The 18,600-nt window shown below is 32.9% G+C and overlaps 1 protein-coding gene across 1 annotated transcript in view; it reads left to right on the plus strand.

The window, feature by feature from the left end:
- Window positions 1-18,600, plus strand: part of ATR (ATR serine/threonine kinase) — a 107,210-nt gene that overhangs the window by 33,554 nt on the left and 55,056 nt on the right. The window contains exons 19-24 of the mRNA XM_051983343.1: window positions 152-295; window positions 2,102-2,195; window positions 5,516-5,641; window positions 7,875-8,081; window positions 9,193-9,306; window positions 10,882-10,997. Of these exons, the coding sequence (XP_051839303.1) occupies window positions 152-295; window positions 2,102-2,195; window positions 5,516-5,641; window positions 7,875-8,081; window positions 9,193-9,306; window positions 10,882-10,997 (801 nt within the window). The remainder of the gene's footprint in view (window positions 1-151; window positions 296-2,101; window positions 2,196-5,515; window positions 5,642-7,874; window positions 8,082-9,192; window positions 9,307-10,881; window positions 10,998-18,600) is intronic.

Genomic DNA, 18,600 nt, shown 5'->3' on the forward strand with positions numbered 1-18,600 from the left:
GCATTTCCCCATTGTGCCAGTATGGATGCTTGGATCTTTGAGAAACAGACCTTTCTAAACTTGAAATGTCTAAAGTGAGGAATTTTAAAAGCTCGAGTTTTATCATAAAAGGGGAAATAAAGAGCTAACTTTTTGTTTCTTTCTCTTGTAGAGCTTGGGACTGCTTTGTTCGTTGCTTGGACCATGCTTACCTAGGCTCTCTTCTTAGTCATGTGATAGTAGCTTTGCTACCTCTTATACATATCCGACCAAAGGAAACTTCTGCTGTCTTTCACTTCCTCATAGTTGATAACAGGTACTTTCACTGAATTAATTATAATGAAGATGGGATTTTGCAGCTTCAGATTTTAGATGAAGATTGGTTATATGGAGTCATATTAAAGAGTTGGTTTTTATATTTACTTGTATTTTATTCCTAGAACTTAACCCAGTGCCTGGTAAATAGTAATAAATATTTGTTGACAGGTTACTGGTAAAAAGTACTGCTTTGATTTTAATTGTCAGTGTGCTGAACCACTGATAATTCAATTTTTAAAAATTGTAGTAAAATTTTTGTCAGTAGGACTTTGCTAATAAAACTTTTTTTTCCTAATAGAACTCAGAATAAGTTGGTTTACCTTTGTCAACCTATTGAAAAGGGGTAAAAACAAGATTGGATGTGTGTGGAAATGTCTACTGACCTAAGTCAGGAATACCTGCATAGAGCATTACTCTCTAACACCTAGACATTTATAATAGCCTTTTAATTGCTGTCTGTACCCTGAAGTCCTTCACATAGTCATTTGCATTAAGCCCATTTCTGTTTGTCCTGTCCCTTCTCAAGTGTCCCTTTTTTCCAATTATAATTGGAAATTATTTATTCTTCTAGGGGAATGTACTTCCTTTCAAGGTTTCTTTGGAAGTACTTGTTGGATAAAAAAAAAAAAGATCAAATTAAAAAAAAAAAACACTAAACTAAATTCAGAGGCTTTAAAGTGACCTGGAATTGAACCTTCCACACATCTGCTGCCAGTTTACCTTTTTAACCTTACTCCACTATTCTTAATACTAATCCTGCTTCCTAGCCAATGTAGTCTATTGAAAACAGTGGTGGACTTTTTTGCCTCCATCCCTTCATTCATGGCAATCTTATCTGCTTGGAATGACTTCTCCCCTACCTACCCATCTTTGCCTTTTAGAGTTCTCTATCCTTAGTGGCAGCTCCTGGACAGACTATCTTTGTGCAACCTTGTTTGAGTATATTATTTAGAGATGATCTCTTCTGAGTCACTATTCCCAAGACACTTAATTTGTATCACTTCTGTGATACTTAGTAAATATTGCCTAAGAATATAAATTTTAGGGAGTTTCATCTTTTTGTTGTTACATTTATGGACAGGGACCATCTTATCTTGTGATGTTTAAATATTAGGTACATTGTCTATCCATATGCTGTATACATTGGCTTTTAAATATTTGAATTAATGAATGAATAAGAACATTTCTTTTAGATCTAATAAAGAATTGAATATGAGGACCAACATTCAATGATTGATGCCTTGTCATGTTTATCACAAATGATGATTATCTGTGCATTAAATTAGGACTTTTAAAGTAATTATTACTTGATCAAAATTTTGTATTTATAATTGTGTTTATATCCTTGGGTTTTTGGTGATTTTCAGAGACCTAAATAAGGATATTATAAGGAGTAAGAGTAAATATGATCAACTTAAAACAAACAAACAAACAAATTTTCATTTATACCAGAAAATACTTTCTCGTTGCTTGTATTTCACTTATAAAATACAATTTTTAACCAAAATTTTAAGTAGATACATTTATAATTTATTCATTTAAATTGCATGTTCAGCTAAGCAGCCAAAATGTGAAGGAAAAAAAAAAATAACACATTTGAATGACTGACAAATGTTCAGCCAAAATAAACATAAGAAAACCTTACTAATTTAGGCTTACTAGGTTTAATGCCAGTCTGACTTAGTGAAACAAATCATTATTTAAATTTGAGTAAATAATAAAGAATCCACAATTTATCTGAGAGCCCAAGGTGTTATGTTTTAAATGTTTATGAATCATTCATTTTCTTCTAATAAATTTTTAGGGATGCTGTGCAAGATTTTCTACATGAAATATATTTTCTGCCTGATCATCCAGAACTGGAAAAAATAAAAACAGTTCTCCAGGAATACAGAAAGGTATTTAGCCTTATAGGAAAGTGCAAAGCTATTTAAAATTTTTAGTTGATATTTTAATTCTATTATTAGAAGTAAATTTATAACTACATGTGGTATTTTCTTTATAAGTTCATATGTTTCATCTTCTCCATGTGGAAAAATTGTTAGATTTGGGTTTGAAGGAGATAAATCCAATTCTTCTAACTTAAAAACCAATGTTCTTTCTATTGTATTTGGAATACTTTTTATATAATAATTTTTTCACAAAAGGATATAGGGGTTTTAATGGATTGTAAACTCCAAAATGAATCAGTAATATGGAATAATAGTCACAAGATCTAATGCAGTCTCCAATTTCTCTTTGAATTTCTCAGTTATTGACTCAAATCATGAACTAGAGAAGGAAATGTCAAAACACTTCATTATTTCTGCCAAGAAAATCGCAGAGTCACAGAGAGTAGGATACAACTGAAACAATTGAATAGCAACAACTAATGAGAACCTCGGGGTTTTGCTGGATGAAGTAATAGGCAACCAGTAGTCTTGCTTCCGATTCAGACAGCTCTCTAGAGAAGAAGTCCATGCATTTTATCTAGATAAACTAGATAAATAGATAAATAACTAGAAGCTGGAGAACAGCCAAAATTACCAATGACCTCAGATTCATTTTGTATGAGAAATAAAAGTGTTGGAATCTTTACAAACTGCTAACTCATTAGAGTTGATAGATTATTGATCTGATCTTACAAGAAGATGTTTTGGGCCAGAACCTGAAACAAGGTACTAAGTAGAACTAATTAGTACAATGCTTGTGTTTACACCTTTACTCCTCTGGAGTTCACAAGTATGCAGATTCACAAAGTAAACTTTGTAACTTTGTGAATACACACCCCCCTTGAAGCTCTTAGGGCCAGAGAGCACTCTGGAAAAAAACCCATAATCCCTCTCTCTCATATCCCACAATTCCTCTCTCTCTTGTGTAAAAGAAACAGACAGAGGCTCTCAGACAGATTTCAGCGGAATTATGCCAGAAGCCCTCTCTCCGAGGCAAGAGAGATCTATTCCAGAATATTTTCCACTTGGCTGGCTGGTGGCAGAAGGAGAGTTTTCAGAGGAAGAAGCTACAAGTCGAGAGTTTAGCAGAAGACTGAGAAGGCTCTCTCAGAGGCACAACCAGATTCATCTTCATCTCACACCGCTGTGGTGTCTGGGCTCCTGCACCTCCCCCACTGAGACCAAGCTGGTCTGAAAGACTCACTAGAAAGCTAGCCGAGCCCCAAGTGAAGGAAACAAGAGAGTCATTCCATCTTTGTGCTGGCTGGAGGCTGAAGAAAGCAAAGGACAATCTGCAAGAGCTCTTGGAACCAAGCAGAGAGATAGACCTCAACTAACCAGGCTATTTTGAAAGGAGAAAATAAACGTTTGTATTGTTACCAGCTAGCTGCATTTGGGGTAATTATTGATCTGAACTGATACTAAAGCTGCCTCCAAGAAAACCTCAGAGAAACCTGCACCTCTTTTCCCAGAGAGAACCTTCTTAAAGAAGAAAAAAAAAAAATCACCACATAAAAGGACACTTATGTAGAATCTGCTAGTTCATTGAACACCTAAAATACTGATGTGAACTGTTGCCACAAACTCCTTAAATCATTTTAATGTGAAAAACTTAATATTGTGCTTCAAGTAGGAGTTGGACTAATTGGGTCTAATTCTTTAGGGAAGAGAAGAAAAAGGAATAATAAGAATTTATTAAGCATTTACAGTGTTTGAGACACTTTACCAATATTGCCTCATTTACTCTTCACAATAACCCTGGGAGGCAGGTGAAATTTTCAATTGAGGAAACTGAGAAGACAAGCCAAGTGACTTTCAGTTGTTTGAGACAAAATTCTAATTCATACCTGCTGACTCTAGGTCAGCACTCTTCCACTTATACCTTAATACCTTATCCACTGTGCCACCCACCTTCTAGTAAGAAACATACTAATCCATAGTTCAGAACTACCAAGAATAGGTGATATGAATGGTAGTTTTCATTTAAGACAAAGGAAGTTAAGAAATAGAAAATGTACTGCAATGATCACAGTACTATTAGGCCTTCAAGGGTATGCAATAGCATTCACTTATACCATTGAACATACACATATGTACGTATATATATACTTTTTTTTTTTTTTTTTTTTTTTTTTGCTGATGCAATTGGGGTTAAGTGACTTGCCCAGGGTCACACAGCTGGGAAGCGTTAAGTATCTATGGTCACATTTGAACTCAGGTCCTCCTGACTTCAGGGCTGGTGCTCTATCCACTGTGTCACCTAACTGCCCCCAAGCTTAACGATTTACTCCATATTTGATGTTCTAAAGGTCAGATTCTTCCCATCTAATTTTATGTCAAAGCCAAGGTATTCCCTTTTCTTTCTTTTTTTAAAAAGTTGTATATTTGAAATTACACTTTTGAAAAAGGCTATAATAAGAATGTTTCTTTTTTTAAATCTAGGACTTTGATTTTATAATTATCTTGGTTTTTATTTAATATCCTTACTTGGCTTTGTTCTTTAGAAATCATAAATATGCCATCACCCATTGTCCGACTTGTCTTGCCATCAAGACTTTCCTGATTCAGGGAAAGAACCCTGGCTCAGTTCAGTCCAATTCAGCCTTTTTGAATCAGGATGTCACCCATGATGTCATTGGTCCTCTTCAGAAACAGTAGTAAATAGCTACAACCTAGAGCAATGCTTCTTAATCTTGGTTCTATGAATTTGTTTTTAAAAGAGTTTATAGAAGAGTTTGATAGCTGTATTTCAGTGTAATTGGTTTCTTTTGTCATCTAGTATGTTTTGCTTCATGAATTTAAAAAGATTATCCTGGGAAATAGGATTTGTAGGTTCACCAGATTGATTGCCCATGGCCTCCTTGCCCCCCAAAAGATGAAGAATCTCTGATTTAGAGGGAGGTTTCCCTTTACTCTCCCAGTTCTTGGCACATAGTAAGCACTTAATGCATTCCTGATGCAGTTGACTGACTTAACTCTCACTCTGGATTGTAATTAATGATGTTGTAGCAGCAGGAAAGTTGATTAAGAGAGAGCTTGAATGTTCTCGGTGAAAACCACTGGTATTTCAACTAATAAAATGTCTTTCTCAAAAAAATTTTTTCCCACAATTCTAAAATGTCTAACTCAGTGTTTGTTACATTCCAACATTCTAGTTTTTTTTGGTAAGATGTTTTTATTTGGACTCTTGTTTCAAGTTCAGGGAATTGATCCTATGTAGGCATTAAGATCCTGAAAACTATCCTTGAAATGATGTTTTTAGCCACATATTTATATTGTTTATTTAGGAGACCTCTGAGAGCACTGACCTACAAACAACTCTACAATTATCCATGAAAGCAATTCAGCATGAGAATGTAGATGTCCGTATCCATGCTCTTACCAGCTTAAAGGAAACTCTGTATAAAAATCAGGTACATTAGTTAATTATAATGAAAACTGAAAATTTTTTCAAAAGATTTGAATCCTCCAATTATACCAGATTTGTATTTCTGTTAATAACAGATTATCATTTTGAAATTTATTGTGAAAGTATCTTCCTTTCTATTTTATTTGTTCACTCTTTCCATTAATCTGTCTTCCATTTGCTCCTAATTAGCCTCCTTTCTTTGATTCATTCTTGCATCTCACTGTTGATAGAACATTCTCCTACTTTTGACAATCAGTATGGAGACTCAAATACTCTAAAGCTCATGTCTGTAATTGCAAGCATGTGTAAACCTGCACATGGGCAGGCTTGCGCACACACATACAGAGAGGTTAGATGTAACATCTTGGTGATTTTGGCCTCTTCTTCCTTTATTCATTTTGAGTTTGAGTTAGAACTTTATGAAATCAGCTTCCTGAATTGTATGAAAGACATAATAGTTCATTTAAAAGTTTCCAGAAGTCAACACAACTCTTCCTATTGCTCCTGTGTACTTTTTGAGATAGTGAGGTCTGTGTGCCTTTCACCTTCTTAATTTTCCAAGACCTTCTGATGATTGTGTGCAGAGGCATAAAAAAGAACTTGATTAAGCTATGAGGATACCAAAAAAAGAAAAAAAGAAAAAGAAAAAAAGGCAAAAAATAATCCCTGTTCTTAAGGAGCTCACAATTCTGGGTTCTCTTTTCATTTGCCTAGAGTGTGTGGGAGAGTTGATGATTTAGATTGTGAATTACAGTCTTTTTTTTTCTTAACTAACATAACCATTTTCTGAATCCCTCATAATTAGCATTAGTACTTCTGTGGCAATAGACAACTCCAATACATTCTGTCATGTTAATCATCACTTATCTTTTGCTTTTCAGGCTTCAGTGCCTTCATTAAGATTCAGTCTTAATGATCACTCTTTTCAAAGTTTTCATTAAGACAATGTCTACCTTGATGAATGGTGGTTAATATTTAATTTTATCAGGGAACTTTGGACTACTTGTTTTTGATTGTCTTCACATCTGATATTTTGGCTACTAATAGCATAAAAAAAATGACCCAGGATAAAGTGATTATGAAAGTTCAGCAGATGTGACTTATATTGAGTACTTGCCAAGCTGAGCAATTTTATTTTCAAGGCTAACTATAGTATTCCTTATTGTAAAGAGATACAAAAAGACTTAGCAAGCCTGCCAGATTTACTCCAGACTCCTGGATTTTTCATGATGTCTTGGGATTCAGAGTATCCTTTATACAGCTGCCAAATTGATTTTCCCAAAGCAGACCTCCAAACATATCCTCCTTGCTTGAAGAGCTCCACTGGCTCTCTGTGGCATCAAACATCAGCTCCTCTGTTAGACATTTAAAGTCCTTCACAATATAGCGCCAGCATACTTGTCCAGTCCTGTTTTTTATGAACTATGCTTTATAGCCAGACTGTTTTTCATATGTAATGCTTCAGTTTTTTGCTCTAGGCCTTTGTACTGATTTTCTAGCCTAGACTACATTCTGTAGAATCCTTGAGTTCCTTCAGAACTTAACTCAAGAACTGCTTATTGCATGAGGCCTTTCCAAATTCTCTCAGGGGCCTCCCTATCAACTTTTTGTATTTATTTATATGAATATACATGGTGTTTCCCTGGATAAGGCAAGTTTCTTGAAGGTGGGGACTGTTTCCTTTTTATTTTTATATCTCGTGTGTCTAGCAGCACAATGTCTGGTACACAGGTGCTTAATAAATGCTTGTTGTTTGATTGACCATAGAGGTCGTATAGTTCTACCAACTTATTTTATAAATGAAGTTTGTAGTAGAAAGTAATGGATTGAAATACATTTCAGCGCTCTCAGTATTATTCCTGCTATAACATGAGGAAAGTATATAATATCCAGTGTGTGCCAGGCACTATACTAATCACTTTACAACTATTGTTTTATTTACTCCTCACAATATTCTTACCAGGTAGCTGCTATTTGACTTGTCCAGGATCACACAATAAGTGTCTGAGTCTGTTTGAATTCAGTGCTTGACAGTAGGAATTGTTTTATTCTTTGTATTAGTATCCCCAGCTTAGTACCACAAACATAATAGGCTCTTAATACACACATGCTTATTGATTGATATATCCATTCATATATTCAGAATCTTTTATAATGAGAAAGGTAATTTATAAGTCTTTTGAACTTATGGTTTATATGACAAATTCTTACGATTTAAAATTTTTTTTTCTACTTAGGTTAAATTAATAAAATATGCTACAGATAGTGAAACGGTAGAACCTATTATCTCAAAATTGGTGACAGTGCTTTTGAAAGGCTGCCAAGATGCAAATTCCCAAGCTCGATTACTTTGTGGAGAGTGTTTAGGGGAATTAGGTGCAATAGACCCAGGTCGTCTGGATTTCTCAACGGGTGAAACTCAAGGAAAGGATGTTACATTTGTGGTAAGTTGCAATGATTAGGAATTTTCTAGAATAGTTCCCAATTCGGTTGGATCTTCCATGTTAAATATTACACAGAAATGTCCAATTTACACTTAACCTTGACATTTAATCTATATCATATAGGCATCCATTCATCCCACACTTTTCCAATAATACTGTTTCAATGATCTTCTGACAATAATCATAATGTTGTGAACTTTCTTTGAATATCATTTGTTTTTTTGTTTTGTTTTGTAGTTTTGTTTTGTTTTTTAATAAGTTTTTATTGACAGAACCCATGCCAGGGTAATTTTTTTTACAACATTATCCCTTGCACTCACTTCTGTTCCGATTTTTTCCCCTCCCTCCCTCCACCCCCTCCCCCAGATGCCAAGCAGTCCTTTACATGTTAAATAGGTTACAGTATATCCTAGATACAATATATGTGTGTAAAACCGAACAGTTCTCTTTTTGCACAGGGAGAATTGGATTCAGAAGATATAAATAACCCAGGAAGTAAAACAAAAATGCAAGCAGTTTATATTGAATATCATTTGTTGAGTCATTTAGTCATATCCTATTCTTTGTGACCCCATTTGGAGTTTTCTTAGTAAAGATACTGGAATGGTTTTCTTATTTTAAAGATGAGGAAACTGAAGCAAACAGGGTTAAATAACCTTTCCCAGGGTCACCTAGCTATTAAATCTTTGAGGCCAAATTTGAACTTGGACCTGATACTCTATCCACTGGACCACCAAGTTGCCCCTTGAATAGCATACTCTTAATAAAGCCTTTTTGTATATTTATCATGGATATTTTTCTTGACATTTATTACTAATTATATTAAGATTGCTTTTTAAACAATTTATATAACCTAAGAGAGTGAGATTAAATATTGGAATGTTTATATGGTTGATGTTATTCCCGTACACCGTAGAAGTTGTTCAAAAGACTCTTGACTTTGATTTAAATGCTGCAAACCTAATAATTCATTCCTTCCAAATTAATTTAGGATCTCATTTTTTAAAAATTAAGTTTAGTTTGAAGTCAAACTTTTAGGGCAATACAATTAAAACTTAATGAATTTTCCTGTCAGTTGACTTGTAAACATTTCTTTTTCTTTGTTAATGAGACTGGAGTGGAGGATTCAAATTTTGCATATGGATTATTGATGGAACTAACCAGAGCATTCCTTGCATATGCTGATAATGTCCGTGCTCAAGATTCAGCTGCCTATGCCATTCAAGTAAGAATATACTTATTCATTGCTAAATTCACAATTTTGAATTTCCTTAAGAAAACTATGTCTGTACTCAAGAGTTGGAAGAAGGAATTTTTTTAAAATTATTTTTGTAGCTCTTGAATAAACTAGTGTTTTGTTGTGTATTATTTCTATATGATACTTCCTATTGGGCACTAATTCTGATTCCCAATAATTTAGATTTAATACTAATTCTTTCTTTCAACCATTAGACCATATTAGTGAATCATTTAATGATCTTTAGGATGGCATATCATATGTGGGATTTAGAATTGGAAGTAACTTCAGTTACTTCAATCTCTTTGGGATATAAATCTAGTAAAGAAGCTCTCTTTGAAAGCAGAGCAGCCACTGATGACTAATGTTAGCATATTTACTTTAAATTGTATTGGTTTGAAGAAACACTTTAAACGCATTTACAATAATGTTTGAGTGAAATATTATTTGATTATTACTAAATATTTTCGCAGGATGAAATATTTCATTAGAATGGTTTGAGTTGGATCGAGCAAATTGGACAGTTTTGTGACTTAAGAAGTAATCATTTCTAGTGTGTTTTTTGATATATTTAAGTGAAATTCTTAGTTCTTAGAATATCTTTTGCAAATATAAACCTATGTATAAACTTTTGAAAATATCCTTACATCTTTTATTCTTGCTTTATTTTGGTTCTTAGAATATCTTTTGCAAATATAAACCTATGTACAAACTTTTGAAATTATCCTTACATCTTTTATTCTTGCTTTATTTTGATAATTGAGAAAGATCTATATATATAGTTAAATGTTTATGGAATGCAACTGTGAAACATTGTATATTTACATAATTCATAATCATTGTAAAATATTATTTAGCAAAACTAACATTCCCTAATACAATGTATCTTTTTAAAAGTTGGGAAAATATCAAGAAGATAATGCAGATAAAATGATTTTTTGAAGAGTATCACTAGTGAAATAATCTCTCTTATAACTAATATTTATATTGTGCTTTATCATTTTAAAAAGGATCTTCCTCATTACAACTTCATCAAAAGTTAGTTATAAGCCTATAAAGAAGTTGAGACTCAGAAAGCCAATGACCTGCCCATGGTCATATGGCTTTTAACTGGGGGATTTAGGTCACAAAGACAGATCCAAAGGTTTGAAGTACGGTGTTATGTTTCTGTTTTACAAATGAAAAGCCATTGGATTTTTCAGAATCAGTAACTTTATCATTGAATTTTGGTTACACTTCTCAGAACAATTAATTTGCGGTTTCACATTTCACTGCACCTTCAATTGAGGGGATACATTGGGATTACATTCTTTCACATTTATGAAAATCTTTAGTTGTGAGATGTAATAAATAAAATAAAAGTAAAATAGTGATAATTATAGGCTTTTTACCACTTTCTTATTCTTATCAAGAAATGAGGTTATGCTACACTTTGATGCTTCCAAGTTTTGCAGTATTTTTTTTAAAAAGTCAATTTTTGAAATCCATTGTTGTTGTACATTATCCATTTCCTGGAGCAGTAAAGACTAAAGGAGATTCAGCTGTTTTCTTGTGTATTGGTAGGAGTTGCTTTCCATTTATGAATGCAGAGAAATGGAGACTGATGGTCCAGGCCACCGACTCTGGAGGAGATTCCCTGAACATGTTCGGGAAATTTTGGAACCTCATCTAAATACAAGGTATTTAGATAATAATCAGCAAACATTTATTAATGTTGCTGTGCAAGGCACTGAGTAGACAAAGACAAGAATGAAAGTCTTTTTCCCTCAAGGAACTTACATTCTTTAAGGGAAGAAAACATGCATATAAATGTGTGTGTGTGTGTGTGTGTGTGTGTGTGTGTGTGTGTGTTAAATATACATATATTCTTTCACACATAAAATGTAACTAAATACAAGCTAATTAATGAGAAGATATCACCATTATCTGGGGGAATCAAAAAAGGTTTTCATGTAGATCGTGGAGGTGTCAAAGCGAAACAAAGGATTCTAAAAGGCAGCAGAGAATGTACTCCAGGCCCAAGGCCAAAAGATGAAGTGTTTGAGAAACAGCAAGAAAGAACCATATTTGTGAGATACACGTTAATGTATAAAATTAAAAAGATAAGTTGCGCTCAGGATGTGAAAAACTTCAAATATCAAAGTAGTTCATATTTGATCTAGTCAAGTCAATAGGCATCCATTGGCCTTCATTTGAGGAGCTAAGTGATAGGGACAGAATTAGGCTTTAGGGAAATTATTTTGGACACTGGTGGATGAGTTGGAAAAAGAAAGTGGTAGGTAGACTAATTAGTTGACGTAGGCAATAGTCCAACCAAGAGATGATTACAGCCTGAATTAGGGTGATGGCTATGTGAAAAGAAATGGAATCTCTCATATTGAGAGATATTGTGGAAGTAGAAATAATAAGATTTGGCAACTGATATATATATAGTGAAGAAAGGAAGAGTGAGGAGTTGAGGAAAATGCTAAACTTGCAAACCTAGGAGACCAGAAGGTTGATGTCATTCTTACTGAAAAAAAAGGGAAGTTTAGTAGAGGAATGGGTTTAGAGGGAAAGATAGTTTTTGTTTTGGACATTTTGAAAGATCCAAATTAGCAATTAATGATGTGAAACTAGGGCTCTGAAAAGAGAGTAGGGCCCAATATATAGATTATTTTTTTCTCAATAATATTTTATTTTTCCAGTTACAGATAAAGATAGTTTTCAACATTCATTTTTGTAAGATTTTGAATTCCAAATTTGTTCTTGCTCCCTCCCCAAGACATCAAGCAACCTGATATAGTTTATACATGTACAATCTCAATATATAGATCTTTGAGTCATCTCCAGAGTTGAAAAGTAAGCTAATGGAAGATACGTTTACCCAGACAGAGAGAAGACAAGGTACAACAGTTAGCTAAATTAAAAGCTACTTTTGTGAATATTTTGACTTGAATTTAAGAAAAATTAACCTTTTACTTTTGTGAAAGTTTTAAAAAACAAATGTCTTGAAAATATTGATCATCTCTGCAGTATTTTCTTTATTCATAATATTAATATCAAAATAGTCATTAGACTAGATTCTGAGAAGCTTTAGTGTAAAGGAAAATTGAATAAATCTGCAAGGACAATCTTTTACATTTAATAAGAATACTTCCAATGCTGTGAAAGAATTTGTCTTACATTTTGCATGTATTAAAGCTTATGCTGGTTATAAATTATGTAGAGATTCAGTGACAAAATAAAAACTTTTTAATATTAAATTTATCTTGTAATTCTCAGAATTTTTTTTCCTCCATTATCCTTATGATCAAAGTTTTATGCACTTTTAATCTATTCTTGTCCTAAAAAGATATTTGACTTTATTTTAGGGCCATAGGATTTAAAGTTAGATAGAAACCTTGGAAATTGTGGAATTCTCTCATTTTATAGATAATCATCATCGTCATCATTAGAAAACTGAGACCAAAAAGGTTAGATAATTGCCTGAAATTGTTCAGAATGGTAGTTGATAGATCTGAATTCAGATCTTCTGATATGAAATCCAGCTTTCAAAAGAATTTTACTATTGTTATGAAAGAGTACTTAGAAGACTAAACAATTGAAAAATGATTATTTGCAGGGATTTATGTGCTTTCCAAAGCACATAAGTTCTAAATTTTTCTTTTTTTCTTTTTTCTTTCTGTTGGTGAGACAGTTAGGGTTGTTATTTGTCTAGGGTCACTCAGCTTCTAAGTATCATTTCTGAAGTTGCATTTGAACTCAGATCCTTGTGACTCCAAGGCTAGCTATCTACTATACATCCAGCTGCTCCATTTTTCAATATTTTGTATAGCTGATGTGTTACCATTTTAAGAGGTTACCTAGTACCTTTTCTTTTCAGAAGGATTAGCATTATCATTTGGGGATTTGTTCTTGTGGAACTGAGAATTGTGTTTCATTAAATAACATCTTAAAACCTTGGGCTGCTAAAGCAGCCCCTTTTGATTCCTCCTAAGTGTTTGTGCTTTCAGCCTTCTCAAATTTCTTCATAATACTCTTTTCTGTGTTCATTTTGTATTCCTCCTCTAGATTATGAGCTCCTGTTTGGAAAGGACTATTTTGTTCTTGTCTCTGTACTTTGTATCAGTACCAATGCTTTGTATCAAATCAAATCAGATTTTTTGTTTAGTAAATGTTGTATTGAATTAAATACATACATTGCAATACCATGCTGTCCTCTACCTTTATTATGTAGAATACATGGGTGCTTAATGAAATTTAATAACGTTTAAAGAAATTCTCAGCTTACTTTTCTTTTCCTCCTCTTTTGCTGCTTTCTATTTTTGAACGAAGCTCCTAGCAGTCACAAATGATGGTGTAATTTGTGAGAGAAGCTTCTTTAGTTCTTTTATCAAAGAGAAAGGCTATGTCAGAAGTACATTGGCTACTTCTTCCTTCCCGATAGAGGTTGCCTTTACAAATGCCGTCATGTTATGACAGAAATTTGGGGCAAAATTAGAATAGGAGACTGGTTTGGTAGCCAAAAGATACAGGAGTGGTACAGGTTACTTGACTCATTATCATATTTAATCTTATTCAGGGAGTATATTTAAAGTATTTCTTCATTAATAAGATTTTATCATTACTTTCAGTTAACTAAATTCAGAGTCCTCATTTGTTAGCCAAATAATATTTATATAATTAACCAGAGGAAACTCACAATAGTTCCATTTTTTTTTATATGGTAAATTTTTATATAGCTATATAGTAAGTCCTTTAGTCCTCTTGAGATTCATTTTTAGGTTATTAAATATTTAATTTATCTAAAGTGAAATCAACAGTAAACCAAAAGCATACGATTATTAGCAATGAGTGATCACAACTGCAGTCATCTCAGACTCTGGCTATAACAGCTTTTGAGAACACATTCCAATATTATTTTTTTCATTCAGAATAGTGAATAAAATCTTTTAGTAACAAGTTTTTTTAATTTTCTTCACAAAATAAAGGTTTTATTAATTAACTTCTCATTTGTGTTTTTTTTTAAGCTTCTCTAAAACTACTACTCTAAACAGTCTTTCTCCAGATTACTGGTTAAATTCTTTAAAATGTTTCTTCATCAAATAAGTTAATTCTCAAGAAAAAAAAAAGTAGTTTATTCTGACCTTTGCTCTGTCTTCTCCATTTCAGTTGTTTTCAATCATGTCTTACTTTCTGTGGCCCCATTTAGGGGTTTTCTTGATCAAGATTCTGGATTGATTTGTCATTTCCTTCTTCAAGTCTTTTTTTTTAATTTAATTTTTTGTTATAATTTTTTATTGATAGAAATATGCATGGGTAATTTTTTTTTAACATTATCCCTTGCACTCACTTCTGTTCCGACTTTTCCTTTCCCTCTTTCCATCCCCTCCCCTAGATGGCAGACAGTCTTATACATGTTAAATATGTTATAGTATATCCTAGATACAATATATGTGTGCAGAACTGTACAGTTCTCTTGTTGCACAAGAAGAATTGGATTCAGAAGGTAAAAATAACCTGGAAAGAAAAACAAATATGCGAGTAGTCCACATTCATTTCCCAGTGTTCCTTCGCTGGGTGTAGCTGATTCTGTCCATCATTGATCAATTGGAACTGAATTAGATCTTCTCTTTGTCAAAGATATCCACTTCCATCAGAATACATCTTTATACAGTATTGTTGTTGAAGTATATAATGATCTGGTCCTGCTCATTTCACTCAGCATCAGTTCATGTAAGTCTCTCCAGGCCTTTCTGAAATCTTCCTGCTGGTCATTTCTTACAGAAAAATAATATTCCATAACATTTATATACCACAATTTACCCAACCATTCTCCAATTGATGGGCATCCATTCATTTTCCAATTTCTAGTCACTACAGAAAGGGCTGCCACAAACTTTTTGGCACATACAGGTTCCTTTCCCTTCTTTAGTAATTCTTTAGGATATAAGCTCAGCAGTAGCACTGTTGGATCAAAGGGTATGCACAGTTTGATAAGTTTTGGGGCATAATTCCAGATTGCTCTCCAGAATGGTTGGATTCGTTCACAACTCCACCAATAATGCATCAGTGTACCAGTTTTCCCGCATCCCCTCCAACATTCATCATTATTTTTTCCTGTCATCATAACCAATCTGACAGTTGTATAGTGGTATCTCAGAGTTGTCTTAATTTGCATTTCTCTGATCAATAGTGATTTGGAACACTCTTTCATATGAGCAGAAATAGTTTTAATTTCATCATCTGAAAATTGTCTGTTCATATCCTTTGACCATTTGTCACTTGGAGAATGGCTTGATTTCTTATAAATTAGAGTCAATTCTCTATATATTTTGGAAATGCCTTTACCAGAACCTTTAACTGTGAAGATGTTTTCTCAGTTTGTTGCTTCCCTTCTAATCTTGTCTACATTAGTTTTGTTTATACAAAGGCTTTTTAATTTGATATAATCAAAATTTTCTATTTTGTGATCAATAATGATCTCTAGTTCTTCTTTGGTCACAAATTCCTTCCTCCTCCACAAGTCTGAGAGATAAACTATCCTATGTTCCTCTAATTTATTTATAGTCTCGTTCTTTATGCCTAGGTCATGGACCCATTTTGATCTTATCTTGGTATATGGTGTAAGTGTGGGTCCATGCTTAATTTCTGCCATACTAATTTCCAGTTTTTCCAGCAGTTTTTGTCAAATAGTGAATTCTTATCCCAAAAGTTGAGCTCTTTGGGCTTGTCAAATACTAGATTGCTGTAGTTATTGAATATTTTGTCCTGTGAACCTAACCTATTCCATTGATCAACTAATCTATTTCGTAGCCAGTACCAAACGGTTTTGGTGACCGCTGCTTCATAATATAGTTTTAGATCAGGTACAGTTAGGCCACTTTCATTTGATTTTTTTTTTTTCATTAATTCCTTTGAAATTCTTGACCTTTTGTTCTTCCACATGAATTTTTTTGTTATTTTTTCTAGCTCATATTAAAATAGTTTCTTGGGAATCTGATTGGTATAGCACTAAATAAATAGATTAGTTTAGGGAGTATTGTCATCTTCATTATATTTGCTCAGCCTATCCAAGAGCACTTAATATTTTTCCAATTATTTAAACCTGAGTTTATTTGTGTGGAAAGTGTTTTGTAATTTTGCTCATATAATTCCTGACTTTCCTTTGGTAGATTGATTCCCAAATATTTTATGCTATCGACAGTTATTTTGAATGGAATTTCTCTTTGTATCTCTTGCTGTTAGATTTTGTTGGTTATGTATAAAAATGCTGAGGATTTATGTAGGTTTATTTTGTGTCCTGCAACTTTGCTAAAGTAGTGAATTATTTCTAATAGCTTTTTAGTAGAATCTCTGGGGTTCTGTAAGTATACCATCATATCATCTGCAAAGAATGATCATTTGATTTCCTCATTACCCACTCTAATTTCTTTATTCTCTTTCTCAACTCTTATTGCCAAGGCTAGCATTTCTAATACAATATTGAATAATAATGGTGATAGTGGGCAACCTTGTTTCGTTCCTGATCTTATTGGGAATGGTTCCAGTTTATCCCCATTACATATGATGCTTACTGAGAGTTTAAAATATATGCTCCTGACTATTTTAAGGAAAAGTCCATTTATTCCTATACTCTCAAGTGTTTTTATTAGGTATGGATGTTGGATTTGATCAAATGCTTTTTCTGCATCTATTGATATGATCATATGTTTTTGTTAATTTGGTTATTGATTTAGTCAATTATGCTAATAGTTTTTCTAATATTGAACTAGCCCTGCATTCTTGGTATAAATCCTACTAGGTCATAGTGTATTATTCTGGGATGATCTTCTGTAATCTTTTTGCTAATATTTATTTAAGATTTTAGCATCAATATTCATTAGGGAAATTGGTCTATAATTTTCTTTCTCTGTTTTCAACCTATCTGTTTAGGTATCAGTAATATGTCTGTGTCATAAAGGGAATTTTGTAGGACTCCTTCAATCCCTAATTTTTTTCAGATAGTTTATATAGCATTGGAGTTAATCGTTCTTTAAATATTTGGTAGAATTCACATGTAAATCCATCTGGTCCTGGGAATTTTTTCTTAGGGAGTTGATTAATACCTTGTTCTATTTCTTTATCTAAGATGGGACTGTTTAACCAATTTACTTCTTCCTCTGTTAATCTGGGCAAGCTATATTTTTGAAGGTATTCTTCCTTTTCATTTAAGTTATCGAATTTATTGGCATAAAGTTGAGCAAAGTAACTCCTAATTATTGCTCTAATTTCCTCTTCATTAGTGGCAAGTTCTCCCTTTTCATTTTTAAGACTAACAATTTGATTTTCCTCTTTCCTTTTTAAAATCAGATTTACTAAGGGTTTATCTATTTTGTTGTTTTTTTATAGAACCAACTCTTAGTTTTATTAATTAACTCAATAGTTTTTTTGCTTTCAATTTTATTAATCTCTCCTTTTATTTTTAGAATTTCAAGTTTAGTGTTTGACTGAGGGTTTTTAATTTGTTCCTTTTCTAGCATTTTTAGTTGCAAGCCCAATTCATTGACCTTCCCTTTCTCTATTTTATGCAAGTAGGCTCTAGAGATATGAAATTTCCCCTTATTACCACTTTGGCTGCATCCCACACATTTTGGTATGAAATCTCATTATTGTCATTTTCTTGGGTGAAGTTATTAATTATGTCTATGATTTGCTGTTTCACCCAATTATTCTTTAGTATGAGATTATTTAGTTTTCAATTATTTTTTGGTCTCTTTTCCCCTGGCTTTTTATTGAATGTAATTTTCATTGCATGGTGATATGAAAAGGATGCATTTACTATTTCTGAATTATTGTATTTGAATTTGAGGTTTTTATGTCCTAATATATGGTCAATTTTTGTATAGGTTCCATGAACTGCTGAGAAGAAAGTGTACTCTTTTCTGTCTCCTTTAGTTTTTTCCAAAGATCTATCATATCTAATTTTTTAGTATTTTATTTATCTCTTTGACTTCTTTCTTATCTATTTTGTGGTTTGATTTATCTAATTCTGAGAGTGCAAGGTTGAGATCTCGCACTATTATAGTTTTGCTGTCTATTTCTTCTTGCATCTCTCTTAATTTCTCTTTTTAGAATTTAAATGCTACATCACTTGGTGCATATATGTTTAATATTGATATTGCTTCATTATCTATGCTACCCTTTAGCAAGATATAGTTTCCTTCTTTATCTCTTTCAGTTAGATCAATTTTTGCTTTTGCTTGATCTGAGATAAGGATGGCTACCTCTGCTTTTTTGACTTCATCTGAAGCATAGTAG

Source organism: Antechinus flavipes, chromosome 3 (assembly GCF_016432865.1).
Source record: "Antechinus flavipes isolate AdamAnt ecotype Samford, QLD, Australia chromosome 3, AdamAnt_v2, whole genome shotgun sequence".
NCBI classification, from domain to species: domain Eukaryota; kingdom Metazoa; phylum Chordata; class Mammalia; order Dasyuromorphia; family Dasyuridae; genus Antechinus; species Antechinus flavipes.